General features: G+C 34.9%; 1 protein-coding gene across 3 annotated transcripts; it reads right to left on the reverse strand.

Moving 5' to 3' along the window:
- Window positions 1-596: 596 nt before the first annotated feature.
- Window positions 597-7556, reverse strand: LOC132300158 (uncharacterized). 3 transcript variants are annotated; one of them, XM_059797135.1, is made up of 4 exons: window positions 7200-7556; window positions 5530-5589; window positions 4157-4229; window positions 597-888 (listed from the first exon to the last, which is right to left on the reverse strand). In XM_059797135.1, the coding sequence occupies exons 1-4, from the start codon at window positions 7402-7404 to the stop codon at window positions 879-881; spliced, it is 348 nt and encodes a 115-aa protein (XP_059653118.1). In that variant the 5' UTR covers window positions 7405-7556; the 3' UTR covers window positions 597-878. The 3 variants fall into 3 exon arrangements, with proteins under 3 accessions (XP_059653118.1, XP_059653120.1, XP_059653119.1); XM_059797137.1 differs by lacking the exon at window positions 4157-4229 and having other exon boundaries at window positions 597-889; XM_059797136.1 differs by lacking the exon at window positions 597-888 and having other exon boundaries at window positions 3851-4229.
- Between the last annotated feature and the right edge of the window lie 12564 nt (window positions 7557-20120).

The following is a 20120-nucleotide window of genomic DNA, read 5'->3' on the forward strand; positions in this document are numbered from 1 at the left end:
AATGGCTCTTGTTAGCATGTTCGAACTTTATTCACTTGAAATAGGCAATGACACAAATAAGTATCTAAGACATGAAAGTAAGATAGATAAATGGACTATTATACCCTAACGTAGGTGCCAAAATGCGTCACATTTGGGCACTCATCAGAGATTGTTAGATACTTTTTAGTTTCCATTGAAGTTTCTTTCTTTGTGTAATTTTTATTGAAGCTGTCTAATGGTAACACTACAAGAAAAATGACTTTTTACCACGGTGGAAAAGACTTTTTACCACGATTTTGAACCGTGATGGAAACAGCCGTGGTAGTAAAGTAGAGACTTTCTACCACGGTTCGTGGTAAAAAGTCTATTTTCTACTACGGTTCCGTACCATAGTAGAAAGTTTATTTTCTACCAAGATTCCCCACCGTGGTAGAAAGTCTATTTTATTAGAAAGTAATAGACTTTCTACCACGGTGCATAACTGTGGTAGAAAGTGTTATAAAATTTTTAAAATAAAAAAAATAGTGTAGCCCTTTGAAACTTTTCTTTTTTTCCCCCCTACTACTAGCCTTGCAAGGACCCCATAAGCAAACCCTAAATAAATAACTAAAAAATAGTATCATAACCAAAATAATTTACAACTGACCAATAACATCATATATATATATATATATATATATATATATACATATATATATATATAGCTAATTCCAAATCATTGTTTTATACAAAAATTAGCCATATACAAATTTCAAATAAGTACATAATCCACACCTTATATATTTACTTAACCAAAATAAAACAAAAATTCTTCATATCTTCTTGCAACTTCTTCATGAGCCATACAAAAAATATAGCGGCAACAAAAAAGGTAACGGCAACCGCAACCCGCAATCCTAGCTTTGACCTACAAAGATGTAATAGTTGAAGAACGAGAATTAATGTAAAACAAGTTGTAAAATTGTCAAAATTAAACCAAGAAAAGCAAACATTATAATAAAGGTACATTGAAAGATTTAGTCTTCATATTAATTCAAGCAAAACAAGTATTAACATGGTCTTAACTCAAGCAAAGCAAGTTCAGCGTGTCAAGGAAATAATCCCAGGATTAAAGCTTAAGCATAGCTTATTTAATAGGTGATTGAAAGTACACAACCCTCCCAAATTGCTCACGAGAAGAGGGGGGGGGGGGGGGGGGGGGATTTGACTTTCTTTTTGACTTTTCTTAGGACTAAAACCTGACTAGGAGAACTCAAACCACCCTACAGATGACTTTACTGCAGTGTTATGACAGCAATGGCCAGTAGAGTTGCCACATCTTATTCAAAATCTGGTAAAGAGAGGCTATAATACATGTCTCTTTGCATTCTTCTAAATTATTTTGCATTATTAAATATAATCTCTCTGTTGCATCCTTCTAAATCATTTTACATAATTAAAACACAATTTCTCTTTATGCCCTTCCAATCATTTTTCACAAGTAATACGCAAGCTTGCACATGGCACTTGTGTCTTCATTACTTACAATTTGACGATTAAAATACTTGGTATGGAAACGAATAAGAAGATTGTGAGTTTTAAATATAATTTATAGTGTTGGATCAATTTAAGCTTTCCTGCAATGACACTACAATTATTTACAGTCATTTCCGAAATATTACGTGCGCATATAGGAAATTCTACTTTCAATATACAAATTAACTACTTGAAGCCATTCTTCAATCTGGTGTTCTAATATGCCCTTGATAATTAAGCCCAAGTTGCCATTAACTGAGAACTAAGCTCACACAACAAATAATCAATATATTTTACACATCTTCCTTGCGTGACTAAGTTTGTGTGTGTGTGTGTGTGTGTGTGTGTGGACACAGAGAGAGAGAGAGAAGAGTGCTGGTTAGTATGAAATTTCAATTACTTAAATGAACTTGAGCTGGAAGACATTTACATGGTCCTTTCAGCTTTTAGGCAACAATATGGAAAAAGATCACATCAATCTATACTTATTGAAGAAATTAAGAGCTTTGAATCATTAATATTTGCAATTAATCCAATACCAGTGACTCGACTGTCCCATTTCACATTTTGTCGGAAAAGGTTAATTCTTATGTTCAAGATTATCAATTAATTTACTGCATCCTTAATAATCATATGTGTAATCAAAAGACTTATTGACTTTTTTTCTTCTTTTTTTTTAATGGTGAGTGAATGTCAACAAGACAGGTTTGGAACCGGGGAAGTGGCACTTCTTTCTCAAACTCTTTCAATCAATAATTTTTTTCTTTCTCAAACTCGATTTCAGGATAGCTCTTTAGCTATAGGGTTCTTAGTGTGTGCATTTATATGTATATTTTCTTAGATTGTGTTTGGGAACAGATGTTGCTGTTTTCGTAGACTGGAGTGAGAATCAAAGCTTTTCTAAGAAAGAAAAAAAATGAACATGTTCTTCCTACTATGAATTGAAACTATAAAGAAGGGGATTTCTGGATGATCAGTTCATCCAACTTCAACAGCTGCAAGATGAGAGCAACCCAGACTTTGTGGTTGGAGTGGTGGTAAATAAGAGACAATTCTTTTTATAAATCAAAATAGTTATGGTTCTTTATAGTTGAAGCACTTGCAGGCAATATTTTCTTCTACATCACTCCACAATTCTGACATATAAATATTAAGATTATATGAAGCCATGAGCCTAATGTCATCAACACCAAGGTCGTCCTGTTTTTTTTTTTTTTTTTTTTAATATTTTGCATACATTTGGTTGGTATATTGTTTATACAACAGCTTATCATCAATGAATTTTTCGTTTTGTGTCCCTTCTCAACAGCTAAGTTCTAGTCCTGAAGAGATGGCTGAGGTGGTTACGTTTATTTCCTCACTACTATTTTTGATACAGGTGAGGTACAATCACGGGGACTTAATAAGTTTGTCACAAAACCAATTTTCATTGAATTTTTGCCTTGTACTTACATACTGAAACACTAAATTTATTGTCACCTCATTGTTGCACTAAAACGTAGAATTGACATAGTTTTAAAGCTGAAAGAAGTGTCAACAAAATCTGCTTGTAAGACTAATCTATATTCCTCTGCTCTATAGTTGTTCGGAATGATGTTGAATCCTCTAAAATAGCCATTTTTTTCATCAGCCACTGCATTCACGAAATGGATGGCCATAACTGGGCTGGATGGACAGCTTAAGGGGTTTAGTTTTCTCATGAACAAGTAGACCGGCCTGCATCCCTAAAGACAGGAGAGGCAAGAAATAGCTCAAGGGAAATATTTTTTAATTACTTATGTGTATATATTAAATTCGTGTAAGAAAATTTCATGCAATTATGATTTTTTTTGGTGGATTATTTCATTTGATTAATCACTAAACACATACTTGGGGGAATTTTTTGTGTCTAAGCAGGTTAACACCAAGTAGTGGCCTTTGAGGAGGAACATTGATCATACAACACTACAAGTATTAGATAACCATATTGAACTCAATAAATATAGGCTAATCTTCAACTCTACAGCCGAAGAAACATGAACCTTCAGTAATAGTGGCAGCTAAAAGCTAGCTACTTAACTTAAAAAAGGACCAGTACCTTCAACTTGGTACCCAATTCTTCCTTAGACTAGGCCAATTTTATCCTAATAAATCCACATACTTATGACTATAACATGAGGAATTCTGTGTAAGAGTGTTTTGGATTTCCATATTCAGACAAATTCTATCCTAAACAGCCTAGAAAGCCCATTCTAAAACATGTGGTACTAGAGAATACATATGTGACTATAGCACTCTTTTTTCAAGGTAAGTAATCCACCCCATTTTTTCTTACATCAATCATATGCATATAATATGAATAACAACTAATACATAAAAAAAATTTAAGTTGCCAACTTGCATTAACTCCTTAAACAACATATCAACAACTTCTCCTCCACAACAATCAATCAAAACCTCCACATGCGATGATTTCATACTCCCATACTTTCAACATTTTAAAACAAGAAATAAAAATGGCCTCCACACGGGCCAATGTACCAATAAGGTAATAAAGTTCAAGATACACCACAAAATTGGTCATTTAAAGGCATGTGACCCCCCTGAGTATGAGTATAAAAAGCATTAAAAATGTGCAATCATAAAAGAATTTTATCAAACATAAAGACCATATAACTTTCAAATTTTGATGTATTTGATAGGCCATGCAATCGATGCTCCCGTTGTTGTCTTTTCCCAGCCCCTTTGGAAGACTACATTTTAAGTACATGCAAATCAATTAAAGAAAATATAACACCAAAATACACCCTAAGTGGAGATAGTTAAATGAAAAAACTCAAAAATAAGGGACATTATAAACAAATACACACAAAATGAAGATCATAAAACATCATTAAAACATCTTTGCATGATCATGTGAGAAGTCCACAGAGAATCCATGGAATGAGAAGCCCTTTCAACACCACTAGTTTGGATTGAATTGTAATTGGGAAAGCTTTGAGCTGAAAGAGTTTCAACACCACTGGGGTGTATCATATTTTAATGAATAATTATGCTTTGCGGCTTAGTGTTTTACACTTTTTAGTTTTTACACTACTAATCATCTAATTTTTGTTTTTATATCCGTGAAATAAGGGAAAGGGATAGGCCTCCATCAGGAAAGAGATATATATATATTTGCTTATAAATATATGAACAGAACACTATATGAGCAGACCACTTTTTTATTGGGCACTGGGATTACATCGATCTATCTTGTTATCAGCTGAAATGGGATTACACAAGTGAAAAAAAAAAAAAAAAAAAAAAAAAAAATTGAGATAACACTAGTAACCAAAAGCAAGATTCTAAACAAAAAAAAAAAAAAATGGGATAACACTAGTAAACCAAGATTATTGCTCCTTTTTATGTTTTTTTTTTTTTTTTATACTTTTTTAATTGATTGGACTATTTGGAGCACCAAAAATCAGAAGGAAGCCTAAAAATCTGTTTAAAACAGTTTTTCCCACAAAAGCGTACTTCCCTTCGAAAATTCATAAAAAAATAAATTCTCAAACAATTTGCATGAAACCAAAAGTCCATTGGAAGCTTAAACACTATATTTTTCTTCTATCAATTTAAATCAATAAATTTTCTTACCGATTAAATCAGGTTTGAAGGAAAAGATACGAAAAATTCTTTTCACAAAACAGTTTTGACAGCATATTAACATCAACTTCGAAAATCCATAGTAATTTTAAAATTCAATCAATTTGAGCCAAAAAAAAAAAGGCCTGTAAACTCATTAATAATTGTACTATCATATCCAAAATTTAATTTAAAAGATAACAGTTCGAAGTATAGATATTTCAGTTCTAAAATCAATATGTTTGGTTCCATTTTCCAACACAACTCTTCATTTAAATTCTAACAATTCTTCAACTAATTGAATTAAGAGAATGTAAAGCAAGTTGTAAAGTTGCCAAAATTAAACCAAGCAAAGCAAGCATTATAATAAAGGTACATTGAAAAATGAATCAGAAAATAGAAGTGATTGTGGATTAAATATTCTACCTTCGAGTGTCATGGTGTTGTTCTGCTCCCAAGTTCCTAACAAACTGCTGGTAATGGATCCTGTTAGAAAAAATATTTCAAAAATGTAATGCCAACAACTACAAAATATTCACATTGTATGTTAATAATGACTGCTTTCCCAAAAAAAAAAAAAAGAGAGAGAGAGAAAAAAAAAGGTAGAGAATGACCAAGGCTTAGAAGAAGAAGAAAAAATTAATATCTCTAATGATAGAAGAAGAAGAAGAAGAAGAAGAAGAAAAAATTAAAACAAATGTATTTTTTGGTAATTCAATTAATCTTAAATACCTACTTCTACAACACAATTAAGACTATAAACTTTTTCTCATATTACATACTAGAATCCTTCAATCACATGAAATCATTTAAACCTAGGATCCTATATGCCTCTGATTCTGATCATATATGCTTTAAAAATTTTGCTTGTTAATTTTGTTAAAAGACAAAGTAGTATTACAATAGTAATCTTGAGAATCCATAATAAAGAATTCTTTAAAATAGTCATCAAACTATTAGTTTGCAAGGTTCCCTGAAGCCAACAAGCTGGCTATATTGGTCACTCATAATTTCTAATATTAGGCATTCAATTGCCTTTGAAGTTTGAACCTTTCATCAAGTTTTAAAATGCTAACATGTGATAAGTCAAAACTCTTCAAATTATTCAAATTTGTATGCTCCCTTACTAAGACTTTGAGCATCGTTTTATTATTTGCTTACAAAGATGCAGATTTGGAAGCAAATTAATTGATATTTTTCATTATAGTTCACATAACAAATCCTTTATGTCTCACCCTATATATACCAAATCTAGTTTAAGTTAGCATTAATAAAGTAATGGATATCTAACATGCAAACAGAATTGAACTACATCAGAGTTAATTCAAGTTATCATTAATAAAGCTACCATTGAAATAAATTTAGTTACGAGTGAAAACATAAAAAATAAAAAATAAAAAAAACAAATATAGTTTTTCAGTTCAAGCAGTTGCCAATAATGTATAACATATAAACTTCATTCTACAAGACATAGAATAAATTGGGTACCAATTTAATATTAATAATAACTGCAAAATGTTCAATCTCGTGTACAAAAGTATATTTTTCAGTTGAAGCTTGCAAAGAGTTGAGAGACAGCGGACCAGAGGCTGAAGCTTAGGAACGGCTAACCCGAACTAGAACAGCGGGTGAAGGAAGCTGAAGGATATGGATTTTGATATTTTTAACAATATAAAATGATATGCCGATATGGGTTCTGATTCTTGTAGATTTTGTAGTTTGCAGTTGCAGAGACAGAGAGAGGGCAAGTTCAGAGTTGAGAACTAGAGATGGAGGCGATTTCAAGTTTCCACTGTAAACAGAGTATCATTTTCCATTTGTTTGCCAGGAAACATGAGAAGGGGAAACAGAAAGTACAAATCAATTTTTAAATCTTATGCCTTTTATTATTTTAGGATGTTAGAAAAACGAAAAGCCTCGTTTAATAAACCTCGAATTACCAAATATACATACTTGGGTACCAAATGAATGAAACCCTAAAATGCGAATTTTCAATTCATTTTCTTTTCCACATTTTCCTAGCAACCAAACGAGCAATAACATTCAAGAATAAAAGAGAAACAGCATTCAAAGATTAGACAAGTCACTAGTCTTACCTTCACGCTTATCCTCATGTGAAAAGAACTTTTCAATCTCTTCATCGACACTACGCCACAACTCCCGCTTATGGGTGGCCGATGTGGATTCGGTGGTGCGACCTCGCCGGAGACGCTTGAGGGTTTGCGGTGGATCTGGAATTTGTGGGTCCGGACCCATTGTGGGTGATTCAAAATCATCATCGTCGTCGTTATTCATAATCATATTTGATATGCCGATATGGGTTCTGATTCTTGTAGATTTTGTACTTTGCAGTTGTAGAGACAGAGAGAGGGCCGAGTTGAGAACGAGAATAGAGATGGAGGTGATTGGGGAGGCTGAAATGATTTGCCCTAAAATATTGTATGAGTGTGGATTGTAAGTGTAAGGGTGTGTTTGGATAGTATTAGTTATGAGAGAAAAGAAAAGAAAAGAAAGGATAGTATTAGTGAGAAAAGAAAAGAAAAGAAAAGAAAGGATAGTAATAATTTCTATTTGTGTTTGGATAGACAGGGGAGAAAAGAAAAGAAGTGATAGTTATTTTTGTTTGGATAAGATAGAGAAGAGAAAAGAAAAGAAAGGATAATAGACAAATTACTTTTTTACCCTTTCATAACCATGGGACTTGGATGGAATAATAAATCTGTGTATTGATTTGTGGAGGCTAATTTTGGTATTATCAAAATACCACTAAAATCACTATCCTTTCTCTCACTATCTCTCCCTATCTTCTCAATTTTGAGGAGAAAGCAAATAAGAGATAAGGAGGGATAGCTATCCCTCCCTATCTCTCCTTATCCCTCCCTATCCCTCCACTTAAGTTACCCAAACACAAACTTACACTATCCTCTCTTTTCTTTTCTCTCCCTATCCCTCCAAATCAACCCTACCAAACACACCCTAAGTAAATATATTTTTGTATATAAAATATATATTTTTAAATTTTTTTTAAGAAACTAGCGAGAATAAGACACGCGTATAGGCGAGTGAAATTAAATTCACTTTTTACCACGGTGCCTACACCATGGTAGAAATTTATTCTACCATGGTTTTCTATTAACCGTGGTAGAAAGAGTGGTGGAAACAGCAAGAATGAAATAAATTCACTTTTACTGTAGTTTAAAAATAACCATGGTTGAAAGACCACCTAAATTACATTAAAAATAATTCACTTTCTACCACGGTTATAAAATAACCGTGGTAGAAAGACCTGTCTAAATTACATTAAAAATAATTCACTTTCTACCACGACTATTTTATAACCGTGGTAAACGAATATACTTACTACCACGGTTATTTAAAAACCGTGGTAAAATAATATACTTTCTACTACGGTTTAAAAATAACCATGGTAGAAAGACCTGCCTAAATTACATTAAAAATAATTCACTTTCTACCACGGTTATAAAAATAACCATGGTAAAAGAATATACTTTTCTACCGCGGTTTTAAATAATTGTGGTAGAAAGGGTCTTCTTCTACCACGGTTTTTTTTTAAACTGTGGTAAAAAAAACGTGGTAAAAAACTGTTTTTCTTGTAGTGTAAGTAGAGTCGAATCACACATTCAAGTGAGCCTTTATTTTGGAAAATGAGATTTAAAAAATATTGATTTTTGAGTTTGTCACAAATGATTAAAATAAAATTACAATTACAAAACCATTAAATAGGTAAGCGAGAATCAACAATAAAAGATAGCATGTAAATTAAACTAACTTGCATTAAATGAAAAGAAAAACTTTAAGAAAACATCTTGCATTAAATGAGAAAAGCTTCAATAAAAATTACACAAAGAAAGAAATTTTAATGCAAACTAAAAACTATCTAACAATCTCTTCTCTCCTTTTCTCTGCCTCCGAAGTAACCCATTTGTTGGCTCTGATGATGACTTTGCCGAAATTTCTTCTTGATTTCCTTACGGCACCTCTATGCAACTCTCATTGTTGACTTTCCTTCCTTACCCACTTTCTGACTTCTTCTTATCCTCATTTCTTTACTTTTTTCTTTTTTCTCTCTCCTCATTTCTCATTCTTCCTACCTTCTGAATTTTCTTTTCCTTATTTTCCATTTTTGTTTCTTTTCTTCTCATTCATGCATTAACACCTACAAAACATAAAACAAGCATATAAGAATATTTAAATAATAGAAAAATCTAATTAAAAGATTATTTTGGTGCATGAAATAATTGGTTTTGTATACTTATCACATTTTCACCCTTCAGTAGGGCAGCGAACTCCATCTCACCAGACCCAGCAGATGGCTTGTCATACTCCCCAGTGACTTGGAGCCCTTGCTCTGCGTTATGCTCATCAGCGTCACTATACTCCCTCTCTTCCGAAGGAAGCTGGCTTGGGTAAAGCCAAGTCTAAATCCCTTGGCATAGCGAAGGTTGGCGATTTGGGAGAAATGAGAAAACATCTCCAAACCTTCCATCTTTGCTGGCCTGGATCACGAAATTTGCCTTCCCAAGTTGTAAGCTCAACTGCTTTATGCTCTAGCTCTCTGGCCCTCTTGCCAAAGTACTCGACTGACTTTTGTCACTCTGCACTCTTTTTCTTTGCATTCTTAAGGGAGGCCTCCAAAGACTCTACCCATTTTTGAAAGGTAACAGACTGGTTCGTATGAAGAGAGTCAGCCGAGAGCATTTTCATGAGAGTGAACATCAAAAAAGAGCTCTGCAAAGGGCAGAGGAAAAAGATTCAAATAATTACCTCCATAATATACTGGGGAGCGAGAGAAAGAAGATCATCAATACTCATGTGCTGTTGAAGGATCTCGTCTCTAGGGGCCATATTCCTCTAGCTAAACCCATCAAAACTTCTGGATCCTCGGCTCCAGAATCGCCGAGAGTAATAGAGGAACCATCGGCCTTTAGTATCTCGGGAAACCACCTTTCAGTGGATCCCGCAAAGTCATTGTTAGTGGTACCATCGGAAGTAGTGACTAAAGCACCTTCGCCCTTGAGAACCCAGCCATGAGCTTAGGGCATTTTGAAGGAGGAACATCCTTCGCCAAAGGAAGTTTAGGCGCCAGCCCAGAAGAAACCCCCTTCTGTTTCTAAGGTGTGGGGGTCTTATTCGCCTCAGTAAGAATGTTCTTCTTCTCCTTCAGCATCTTAGCAGTCGTCTCCCTTTCCTTTTTTTATACGAGCCCTGGGAGGAGGAAGTTTTATAGCTGATTGAGAAAGGGAAAGAGGAACAGGGGATGCAGAATCAGCTTCAATATTATAAGCATCAAAATCAAGGAAGGATCCCAGGAGATCGCCTCACGAAGGGAAGAAGAGAGTAAGAATCGAGCAGAAGAGACGTTACTCTAGACGTTCAACTGCAAGTACTCAAAACGGATGTCTGCAAATTTAGAAGGGAAAAAATCAGTCTTATGACCCAAGAAGTTAAAAATATAGCATAAATGTTTAACCATACAAACAAAGCAAGACCAAATCATCAAATGCAGGGATAGAATGAGTATGAAAGCTCGCCTCAAATCATCAACTGCAAGTACTCAAAACGGATCCCTGAAGATCGCCTCAAGAAGGGAAAAAGAGAGTAGGAACCGAGCGGAAGAGACGTTACTTCAGACGTTCAACTGCAAGTACTCAAAACGGATGTCTGCAAATTTAGAAGGGAAAAAATCAGTCTTATGACCCAAGAAGTCAAAAATATAATAGAAATACTTAACCACACAAACAAAGCAAGATAACTCGCCCAAATCATCAAACGCATGGATAGAATGAGTATGAAGCTCGTCCGAACAGGAAAATCCTAAGCAGAAGAGGAACGCCAAACCCCTCCTACCTTAACAATCCTGTCTTTCCACTCTTTGTCAAAGGTGCTAAGACCAGAAAAAAGAAATCTACCCGTCCTAGAATGGAAGTGGTACATACCCTCCTCACCTTTTATTCTATTTAATGTATAGCAGAAGAGGAGATCAACAAAATTTAAGGTCAGCCCACGAACCCTATTTAAAGCCAGGAGGCAAGAAGGGATGAGGAAAAAATTAGGGTTGACCTGAAGAGAGGCTAGATTCAATACAGACAGAACTCGAAGGTAGAAAGGATTTGGGGAAAATCTAAAGGTAGGTAAGTGTAAGGCAGAAAAAGAACATCTCACCCTCACTTAAACCCTTGTCGATGCTAAAATTCAAATCGTGATGGTACTCCTCTGAAAGTAACATAAGAGGGAACATGATTTTTCTTTATCAATTGCGCAGCAGAGAGTGATTTCCTTTCCATAATATCCGAGGGGAGGACTATTGGGCCCTTAACGTGACTCAGGGTACTTACACGAATCGCCGGTGTCCCCGATTAAGAATCAGATGCCTGAGCATTATAAGTTCGCTCACTGCTCTCTTAGCTCATGATGAGAGAACGAAATAAGAGAACAAGATAGTAGAAAAGGGTGACTAACCTTGACAATGGAGAGAAAACTGGAGTAATAGCAGGCATATTCGCTCTCTAAACCAAGAAATTTTCACGAGTACAGGCAACCAAAGTAGCAAGAGTTCAATATATAGAAGTAACAAGGTGGATAACAAAGGGGCAACAACATGAGACCCCAAAAATTGAAAACCCAAGTGACAATGATGAGCAGTAACAACCGCAAAAACTCCTTCACTTCCTAAAACAGTTACAATTCCATATATGAATTTGATTCATAAAAGGAATTGGGGACAAAGTGTGGAGGGAAATTTTCCCACCAATCATAACATACCACGGGTCCGTAAAATAAGAATAGCCCATCATTAGAATAACCAATCAGAAGCCTAGTACAATTAAAAAGCCTACCAAGAAAGGTACCACAAACATTGAAGTCAGCCGAAGGGGAGGAACACAACCCAGAATTTGGCCCAGTACCAGTGCATTTAACTATCCATAACGCCTGTTATAAAGGAAATCGTATGAAATAATGGACCATGAATAGCCCATCATTAGAATAACCAGTCAAGAGCCCAATATAGTTAAAAATCCCACCATAAAAGGCACCACAAACATTGAAGTCAGCCCAAGGGGAGGAATACAGCCCAGAATATGGCCCAGTACAAGTGCATTCAACTATCAATAACGCCTGTCATAAAGGAAATCGTATGAAATGAGGGACCATGAATGCCCACGTCCAAAACCGCCAATAACGGGCCCAAGAAAAACTCTGTATGAACATATAAATAAGAGATCAATGATAAGAGGAAAATGGGCGATTTCAATTATTTGATTTTTCCTCTGTCAAACTCGTTTCAATTCAGTCATACTTTCTTTATTACAATTCTTGTATTTTTCTTATATGTTCTGGTGTTAAAATTCTACACCTACAATATGAATGACTTATAATCTATTTAAGTTTCCTACATCATGTATCTCACATAAACTGAATCCTAAACATGCTGATAATTTATTTTACAGTCAAGTAAGCATTCTCCAAATACATCTCATGCTAAACATTTAATCTAAATTGTTAAAACAAATTAAAAGATTAAATTCATCAAATCATTAAGTAATTCAAATTGTATGCAACATGGTATTTATGCCTATTTAAATTCATATAAAATCATCCCTAAGTCCCTATTTAATATTCGGGACCTTCCATAATTAAATCGGGGTCACTTTAAACCTTTTTATGAAAAATCCCCAGATAGTGATCGATCACCTTTTTTCGTCCAAGGGTGACCGATCACCCTCCCTAAGGGGATCAATCACCCTTTCGTCCCTGTTTCGGGAAACATCCTAAAGCATGTTACTAAGTCCCATCAACACACAAGCACGAAAATACATCATTATGACATGTAGAAATCCCTTAAAAATCATATTTAAGCCATGAATTTATCAATTCATATAACAAGAACAACCATGAACATAAACTCATAAAAAACTATATTCTAGATCAATTTAAACATGGATTCCAATTTTAATAATCCTTTAAACAAACCTAAAGTTATACTAGAGGCATATAGATCACAGATTTAAGGGAGAAATGTAGAATATAGAACTTGCCTTGAATGATCGAAAGTTAAATTCCTTCTTCCTTGTTCTTCTTCTCTAATGGTCCTTCTTAGTCTTCTTCCTTCTTTCTCTCTCTAGATCTACTCTCTAGGTATATATATACATAAAATATACTGCTTATTCTTCTAAACCTAACATACATCTGACAATTCACAAACTAGGTAACTAATTTAATAAAATATAGATATATATGTATGTACACCTCATTATATATATATATATATATATATATATATATATATATATATATATATATATATATAAAATAATCCCCATGAGTCATTATCCACCCCATTTAGGATCCCACTCAAATAGATCAAGACTCATTAATTGGTCCATAGGGTATAACCCAAATCATTTAAAATCAAATAAAAATAAAACTAAAATAAAATCATTTAACTAACACAATTAAACATTTAAAACAAAATCACACAAACATCACATGGAAGCAATTTAAAATACACATACAATTAACCAACCTAAATAAATTTAATTAATTAAAATAAAACAATTTAACAAACAATTAGTCAATTAAACACGTAATTAAATATAAAAGCAAATAAACAAATAGCCATATAAATAAATAAAATGCAATTAAATAATTATATAAAATCCAATTAAATCATTTGAAAATTAGAGATATTACACTTTGAAAGTTAGGGTTTCCTCACTAAAATATCTATGTCAAATTCCAACTCTACTTTTACCTTATTTGCACTTTATTTTTGCTTTATGGGTTGATTAATTTAGTTTTATTTCAATAAAATTAACATCTGGTAAAAATTGTATAAAAGGGTAAGTAGAACCTATTCACCCCCTGTAGGTATTAATCCATACTTTTATTCCATAATCATTCTATCTTGTACAACTCACACCTAAGGTACCAAACCTTAGACCGTGCCATCCTAGCTCCTATTTTTTTCATTTCCCTACGAAGCAAAAGGAATTTTGTGAGAATACTTGTGAGCTCCAATAGTGTACTTTTGGGTAAAAGAAACATGCCTAGCCAATAATTTAGGGTAGAGACAAGGATATATTTGATAGGTTGTACCATCCATGCATATGACAACCATTTAATAGACTATGAGAAATTCTATGAATAATTTTCTCAAGTTCTACAATAAATAGCTTTTAAGTGTTGTAGAAGCCAAGAGCATCATAAGGTGTCTAATAGAAGAGATCCAACTTCAAACCCTAGTAGAGACTGGATGTTGAGCTGTGTTTGTGGACTGATACCTGAGAACAAAATAGAATTGTTTGAGGCGTTAACTATCAGTCCTGAGAGGGATATTGAAAATTTGTCCAAGGCTTGTTTTAGAACCAAGACAAAGGGCAAGTCACCATATGTAGCAAAAAAGAAGTAAATCAGTAGAAAATGATGAGTGAGTGATTTTTCGTTTTTACATCTCTATTGATACTTAACAATAGGGGAATTTAGGACAAATTTGTCAACAATGGTAGAGAAAGCTTTCATTGCTAGGACAAGAGAAATGGAGATAAAGGAATCACCTTAACTGAGGCCTTTAACACCTTTGAAGTAGCCTTGAAATTCACCATAATTAAAGAAAAATGGCAAAGGAATGTGAGATGATGCAAGTTTGAATTAAAGAGATGAAATGCAAGGGGTTACAAAAAGATGGAGAGTGTCATGATGAAATCCCAACCTACCAAGTCAAAAGCTTTATTGATATCAATTTTAAGTGTGCGTATTGGAGAGTTGGAAGAGAGATGGTTCACTAAACAACCTTTCATGAGTAGCTGTCCCAAACTGATCAAATTTTGAACCAAACCTGGAACATACAAAACCTCATCAATCAATTTTTTACCAAAATTTGTATTCATTACAACGGTTCCTTTGCCTTGAACTTGCACCTTTTTGTTGTTCCCCAAACACACCTTAGACTTTATAGATTCATCAAGTTTAAAAAAAATAGATTTATCTCTGGTCATGTGGTTACTACAACCACTGTTAAGATTCCACATATTTTTTGTTGTGGCATTAAGGCAAGATATAAATAAATGTTTATCATTAGCATTTTCATCTTCAACTCTTTCTTCATCAACTTTTTCCTCATGAAAGTTAGCTTGATTTTTTGGATTATACTAACAGTCTTTTTCATTATGTCCATATTTTTCACAAAAGGAACACTGAGGGATATTACGATTCTTAGTTTTGTACCAACAATCCTGTTCAATATGACCCTTTTTCCTACAATGAAAACAAATAGGAATTTCACCATTACCTTTATTGAATTGTTTCCCTTTTTAATAGGAATTGATTCCCTCTTTTGCTTTGAAACCTAGTTTTTCCCTTTTCCATTTGAGCCTATTTTAAATTCCAATCTTGTTTGAAAAGCCTGCTCCACTTGACTTGCTGTAGACCTGTTTAATCTTTCTTCATGCATTTTTAGTGATCCCATCAATTGAGTAAAAGATAACTTAGATAAATCTTTTGACTCCTCAGTTGCAACTATGACACTATTGAATTTTGGAGTTAGACTTCTCAAAAAAATTTCAATGATTTTTTGATCATTCAAATTTTCACCAAGAGATTTTGCTTGATTAACAATAGAAGTAACTCTAATTAGGTAAGCATTAATTGAATTAGAAATTTTCATCATCAATGTTTCAAACTCACGATGGAGAGTCTGTAACCTTAAAGTGCAATTACTTGACTCGATCATTCGTATTCATTCTGAAGCAACTCCCATGCTTCCATAGATGTTTTGGCTCCCATTATTCTTGGAAAAATTGTGTCTTCCAACACTTGTTGGATATAGGACAAGGCCTTGGCATCTTTCTTCTTATTTTCTTTGAATGTTGTTCTTTGTGCATCAGTAACTCTATCTTCCTAATTATCATTTTCTGCATAACCACTCTCAACTAGTTCTCACAAATCAAGAGAAATAAAAATTGTTTTCATTTTAATACTCCAAAATTGGTAATTTTCACCTTTGAAAGTATGAACAATTGAATGAGAATTGTTGTTACCTTTTGTGGCCATCGTTTTTTTTACCTCAACCTTTTCACACTTTTGTGTAATCCCGATTGATCATCGACTGCTCTGATACCACTGTTAGCCTTCTTGGCTATTAATGAACCAACAAGTAACAACAGGAACATGAAGGAAAAATATACGTGAAAGGAAACAATCACGTAAAATTATATTAATTTTTTGATACATATATGATTACAATCAATTTCTTTAAATAAGCAGTAAATAGGCATAACGTAATCTGAATGATAACATTTTATTTTAATTTCTGAACTCTAACTGTCAAGATAACATTGACGATATCAATGAAGTTAAATTTGAAATAACTTCCAACACTCTGATAAGCGTCGAATATTGCATATTCAAGTACCCTTATTTGCATTAGTTAAGTCCATTAGCTGGCGATAATGTATAGTTTTTCTTTATTTGTTTGTTTCCGTTGTCTTTCAAGTCGATTGCCCTAAATATGGTTAAAGAAGTGGTTTTGTCGATTTATACATGCCGTTGCTGGGAACCGTCTTTTGGAGCCAAAACTTCTTGAGTCCTCATGTATGTGGGGTTGTGATATTGAGCTTAGGTCAAAGAGTGCATTGACAGACATTTCATTTAAAGTTCGAAGAAGGGCTGAAATTACTGAGGGATAGTCTCCGTGGGCACCTGCTGCGCCGCCACGAGCGCCCGCCAATCATGCCAATGGCCATCCTTCATCCACGGGGCCCCGCAGTGCTCGCGGGCCCCTACCGCACGTTCCGCGGGTGCCCGCCAAACCCCCCAAAGAGTCCCTTCGTCATGTAAGGACCCGCGGATGCCCCGCGGGCCCCCGCCGATCTGCAGACAACTCTGCACTCCTCCTCCCAATGCTGTCCCCTTGACTTATTTTTGTGGTTCTAATCCTCCTAGGGTTGGTAGGGCATGAAAATGGAGGGAAATTGAGAGGCTAAGGGATTAATAAAGGGCTTGAGGCTAAATGAATATAACATCTTACATTGGGGCCAAGTTTTAGAGAGAGAAATATTGAGAGCTTGTGGGGGTGGTGTTCTTGAAGCCCTTGAGCACGAAAATGGAGGGTAAGGGTGCTTTTTCTCCTTCATTCCTTGCATCCATAGGTAACTAAACCCCTATCTAGGGAGGTGATGAAGCCCTCCCTTGTAAGCATGTTCTAGTTTAGATTCTATTTTGCGATAACAATATATAATTTTTGGTCTTTTCATGATCTAGAGCATCTTGCTTCTTGTAATGGATCTTAATGTGTACAAATGATTATTTTGAGTTAATTATCTGTTTTAGATGGTTTCTTCTCTTAATCATTTTTGCTTGCACTCTCATGGTGACAATGGTAGTGAGATCATGGAATGGTTTTATTGGCATAAAGTTGGAGAGACTTGATAATCCATAGCTTAGGTTCTCCCTTTGATGGTCTATGCTTAATTTCTAGCTTTATGTGCTTTCATCATTTAATTTAGGGCTTGATAATCCTTGACTTAGTAAGCATGTTTTAGGCTACACGTTAGTTTAGGTAGTTGAACATATGGACCTTTGATGGTTTATTCTTGCCTTTTAATTTATTGAACCTCTTGAAGATATTATAGCAACCGAGTGATGCTATATATCATGACCATTTTATATGTTGTTTCCCCCCAAATTAGTCCTAGTCTAGCATGTGTATAAGGATGGAGGCGGATTCACTTTCCTAGTCTTCTCTACTTGTATTTCATTTCTTTAACTTCTTGCAAGCTTTTGTTTTATGACATTTAAATTCTTAGCTCTTAAGTGACAACAACAAAACAAACTCTCTACCACCTTCATCAAACTAAAAGTGAATATAACAACCTTGTTTGCCATAAACTATTAGTCCCAATGGTTCGACCTACCCAACCAATAGCCCTATTTTACAATGATTTGTGCTATTTCAAAGGGTTGATTATTATTGTGATAGTCGACGACCGATCAATTTTTGGCGCTGTTGCCGGGGACTGCAAACGGTTTTGCAACCGAGGTTTTAGGATTACCTTTGGTTTGATTGTCAATATTGTGTTTTGTGAATATTTTCTTGTGTTGTTTTGATCATTGTGACATTTTAAGTGTTTGTGAGATTCTAGATATTCAAGGCTTGTTGAGGAAAGCTAGCAAATTTGTAAGTCTAGACGACTTCAGGTAAGTTTTCGAAGCTCTAGTTTCGAAGTTGTGAATATCTTGCATGTGTTTAGTTTAGATATAGTTAAGTTGTGAAGCCTTTATCGAGGCTATTTATCTTTCTTTTCAATTGCAAGCATCGGTCCTTGTCCTGGCCATTTACATTTCTGTCTTGATAATTGAGGAGAAAGGGATCATCGTATGTGGAGTTGATGGTGATGAATTGTTGTCTTGATTGTGCTATGTGTTGTTGATGTTTGGCCATAGGTTACTTTCCTTACCAACTCTTGACTCGCACGTTGACATAAATTCACTTGAAAGAACTCTTAGGAGAAACCTTAGGGAATCTACTAGCATAAGAGAACTTAAAACTGAATTTAACACAATGGTTGAAAATGCAGGAAATGTCGGAAATGAGGGAATCAATAATGATAGGGCCAAAATTCCAAATGTGATTCCCATGACTCTTAGGGACCATTTCATCCCTACCACTTATGTTTCTCCCTCTTGCATAGTGATGCCAAACATTAAGGCCGCTCAATATGAAATCAAATCTAGCACCATCCAAATGCTTCCATCTTTTCATGGCTTTGAAAATGAGGACCCTTATAAGCACCTTGATGAATTCCTTGAAATATGCTCTACCATCAAGCTTAGGGGCTGCAAATTCCATCACCACATGGGCTCAATTGCAACAAGAATTCTTAAAGAAGTATTATCCAGTGAGTAAGACTAATCTAATGAGGCGTTCTATTCTTAGCTTTTCACAAAGCGATGGGGAACAACTCCATGAGACTTGGGAAAGACTACAAGACATCTTTCATGGTTGACTCCTCATGTAGAAGGATGTTCATGTCTAAAAGTGCGGATGAGGCGTGGACCTTACTAAAGAATCTGAGTGAGAATTCGTTACAACACAATTCTCGTAGGGTTCCAGCCTCAACCAATGCCAAGAACACCAGCCCTTGTCAACCGAAGACAATGAGGGAAGAATCATCTCAAGTGGATGCCATAGCTCATAAATTCTATCAATTGATGGCACCACATCTATCTCCTTTCTTGTCTCAAAATTCAGCTAGTACGGTGTGTGCATCATGCACTAGTCCTTTCCATTTCTCGGAAGATTGTCCCACACCGGAACCATTTTCTAATCCCAATCAAGAGCAAGCAAATGCGATGTTCTTAAGGCCCGAAAATAATCCATATTCCAATACCTACAATCCAGGATGGAAAGATCATCCGAATTTCTCGTGGAGGCAACCAGCCCCACAAAATTCCTAATTTCAAAATCAAGGGCACCAAAATCAGCCCTCTTCTCAATTTCAAAATAGGCCATTTCAGGCCTCATCAAGCTACCGTCCCCCGTATAATCCAAATGTCTTTAATCAACCTCCTACGTTCCTAACTGAAGAGATTTTGGCTGCAAACAAGCAAATGATGGAATCTCTAAACAAGCAAATGATGGAATCCAACAAGCAACTCTTGTCATCTTTACAGCCCACTCTCTAAATGGTTCATTCCCACAGTCAGTCTATTGTTAAACTTGAGAATTAAGTGGGGCAAATAGCCACTTCAATGAACCAACTCCTTCAAAGAGATAAAGGGAAGCTTCCCGCTCAACCATTTGAGAATCCTAGAGGGATTCATGTGATTGACGAAACCCCTCCTCCGAGTGGACCTATTCATGAATAAGTCCAAGCAATCACCACCCTAAGGAGTGGTCGAGTTGTGGACAACAAGGTTGATGGAGAGAAAGATGGAACAACCCTTCCTTCCAAAAATTCAAATCTTCTCTTTAATCCAAAAGTCACTCCTAGAAATCC

This window comes from Cornus florida, unplaced genomic scaffold (genome assembly GCF_030987335.1).
Source record: "Cornus florida cultivar Cherokee Brave unplaced genomic scaffold, ASM3098733v1 CherokeeBrave_3.0.0_Hap2_Chr03, whole genome shotgun sequence".
NCBI classification, from domain to species: domain Eukaryota; kingdom Viridiplantae; phylum Streptophyta; class Magnoliopsida; order Cornales; family Cornaceae; genus Cornus; species Cornus florida.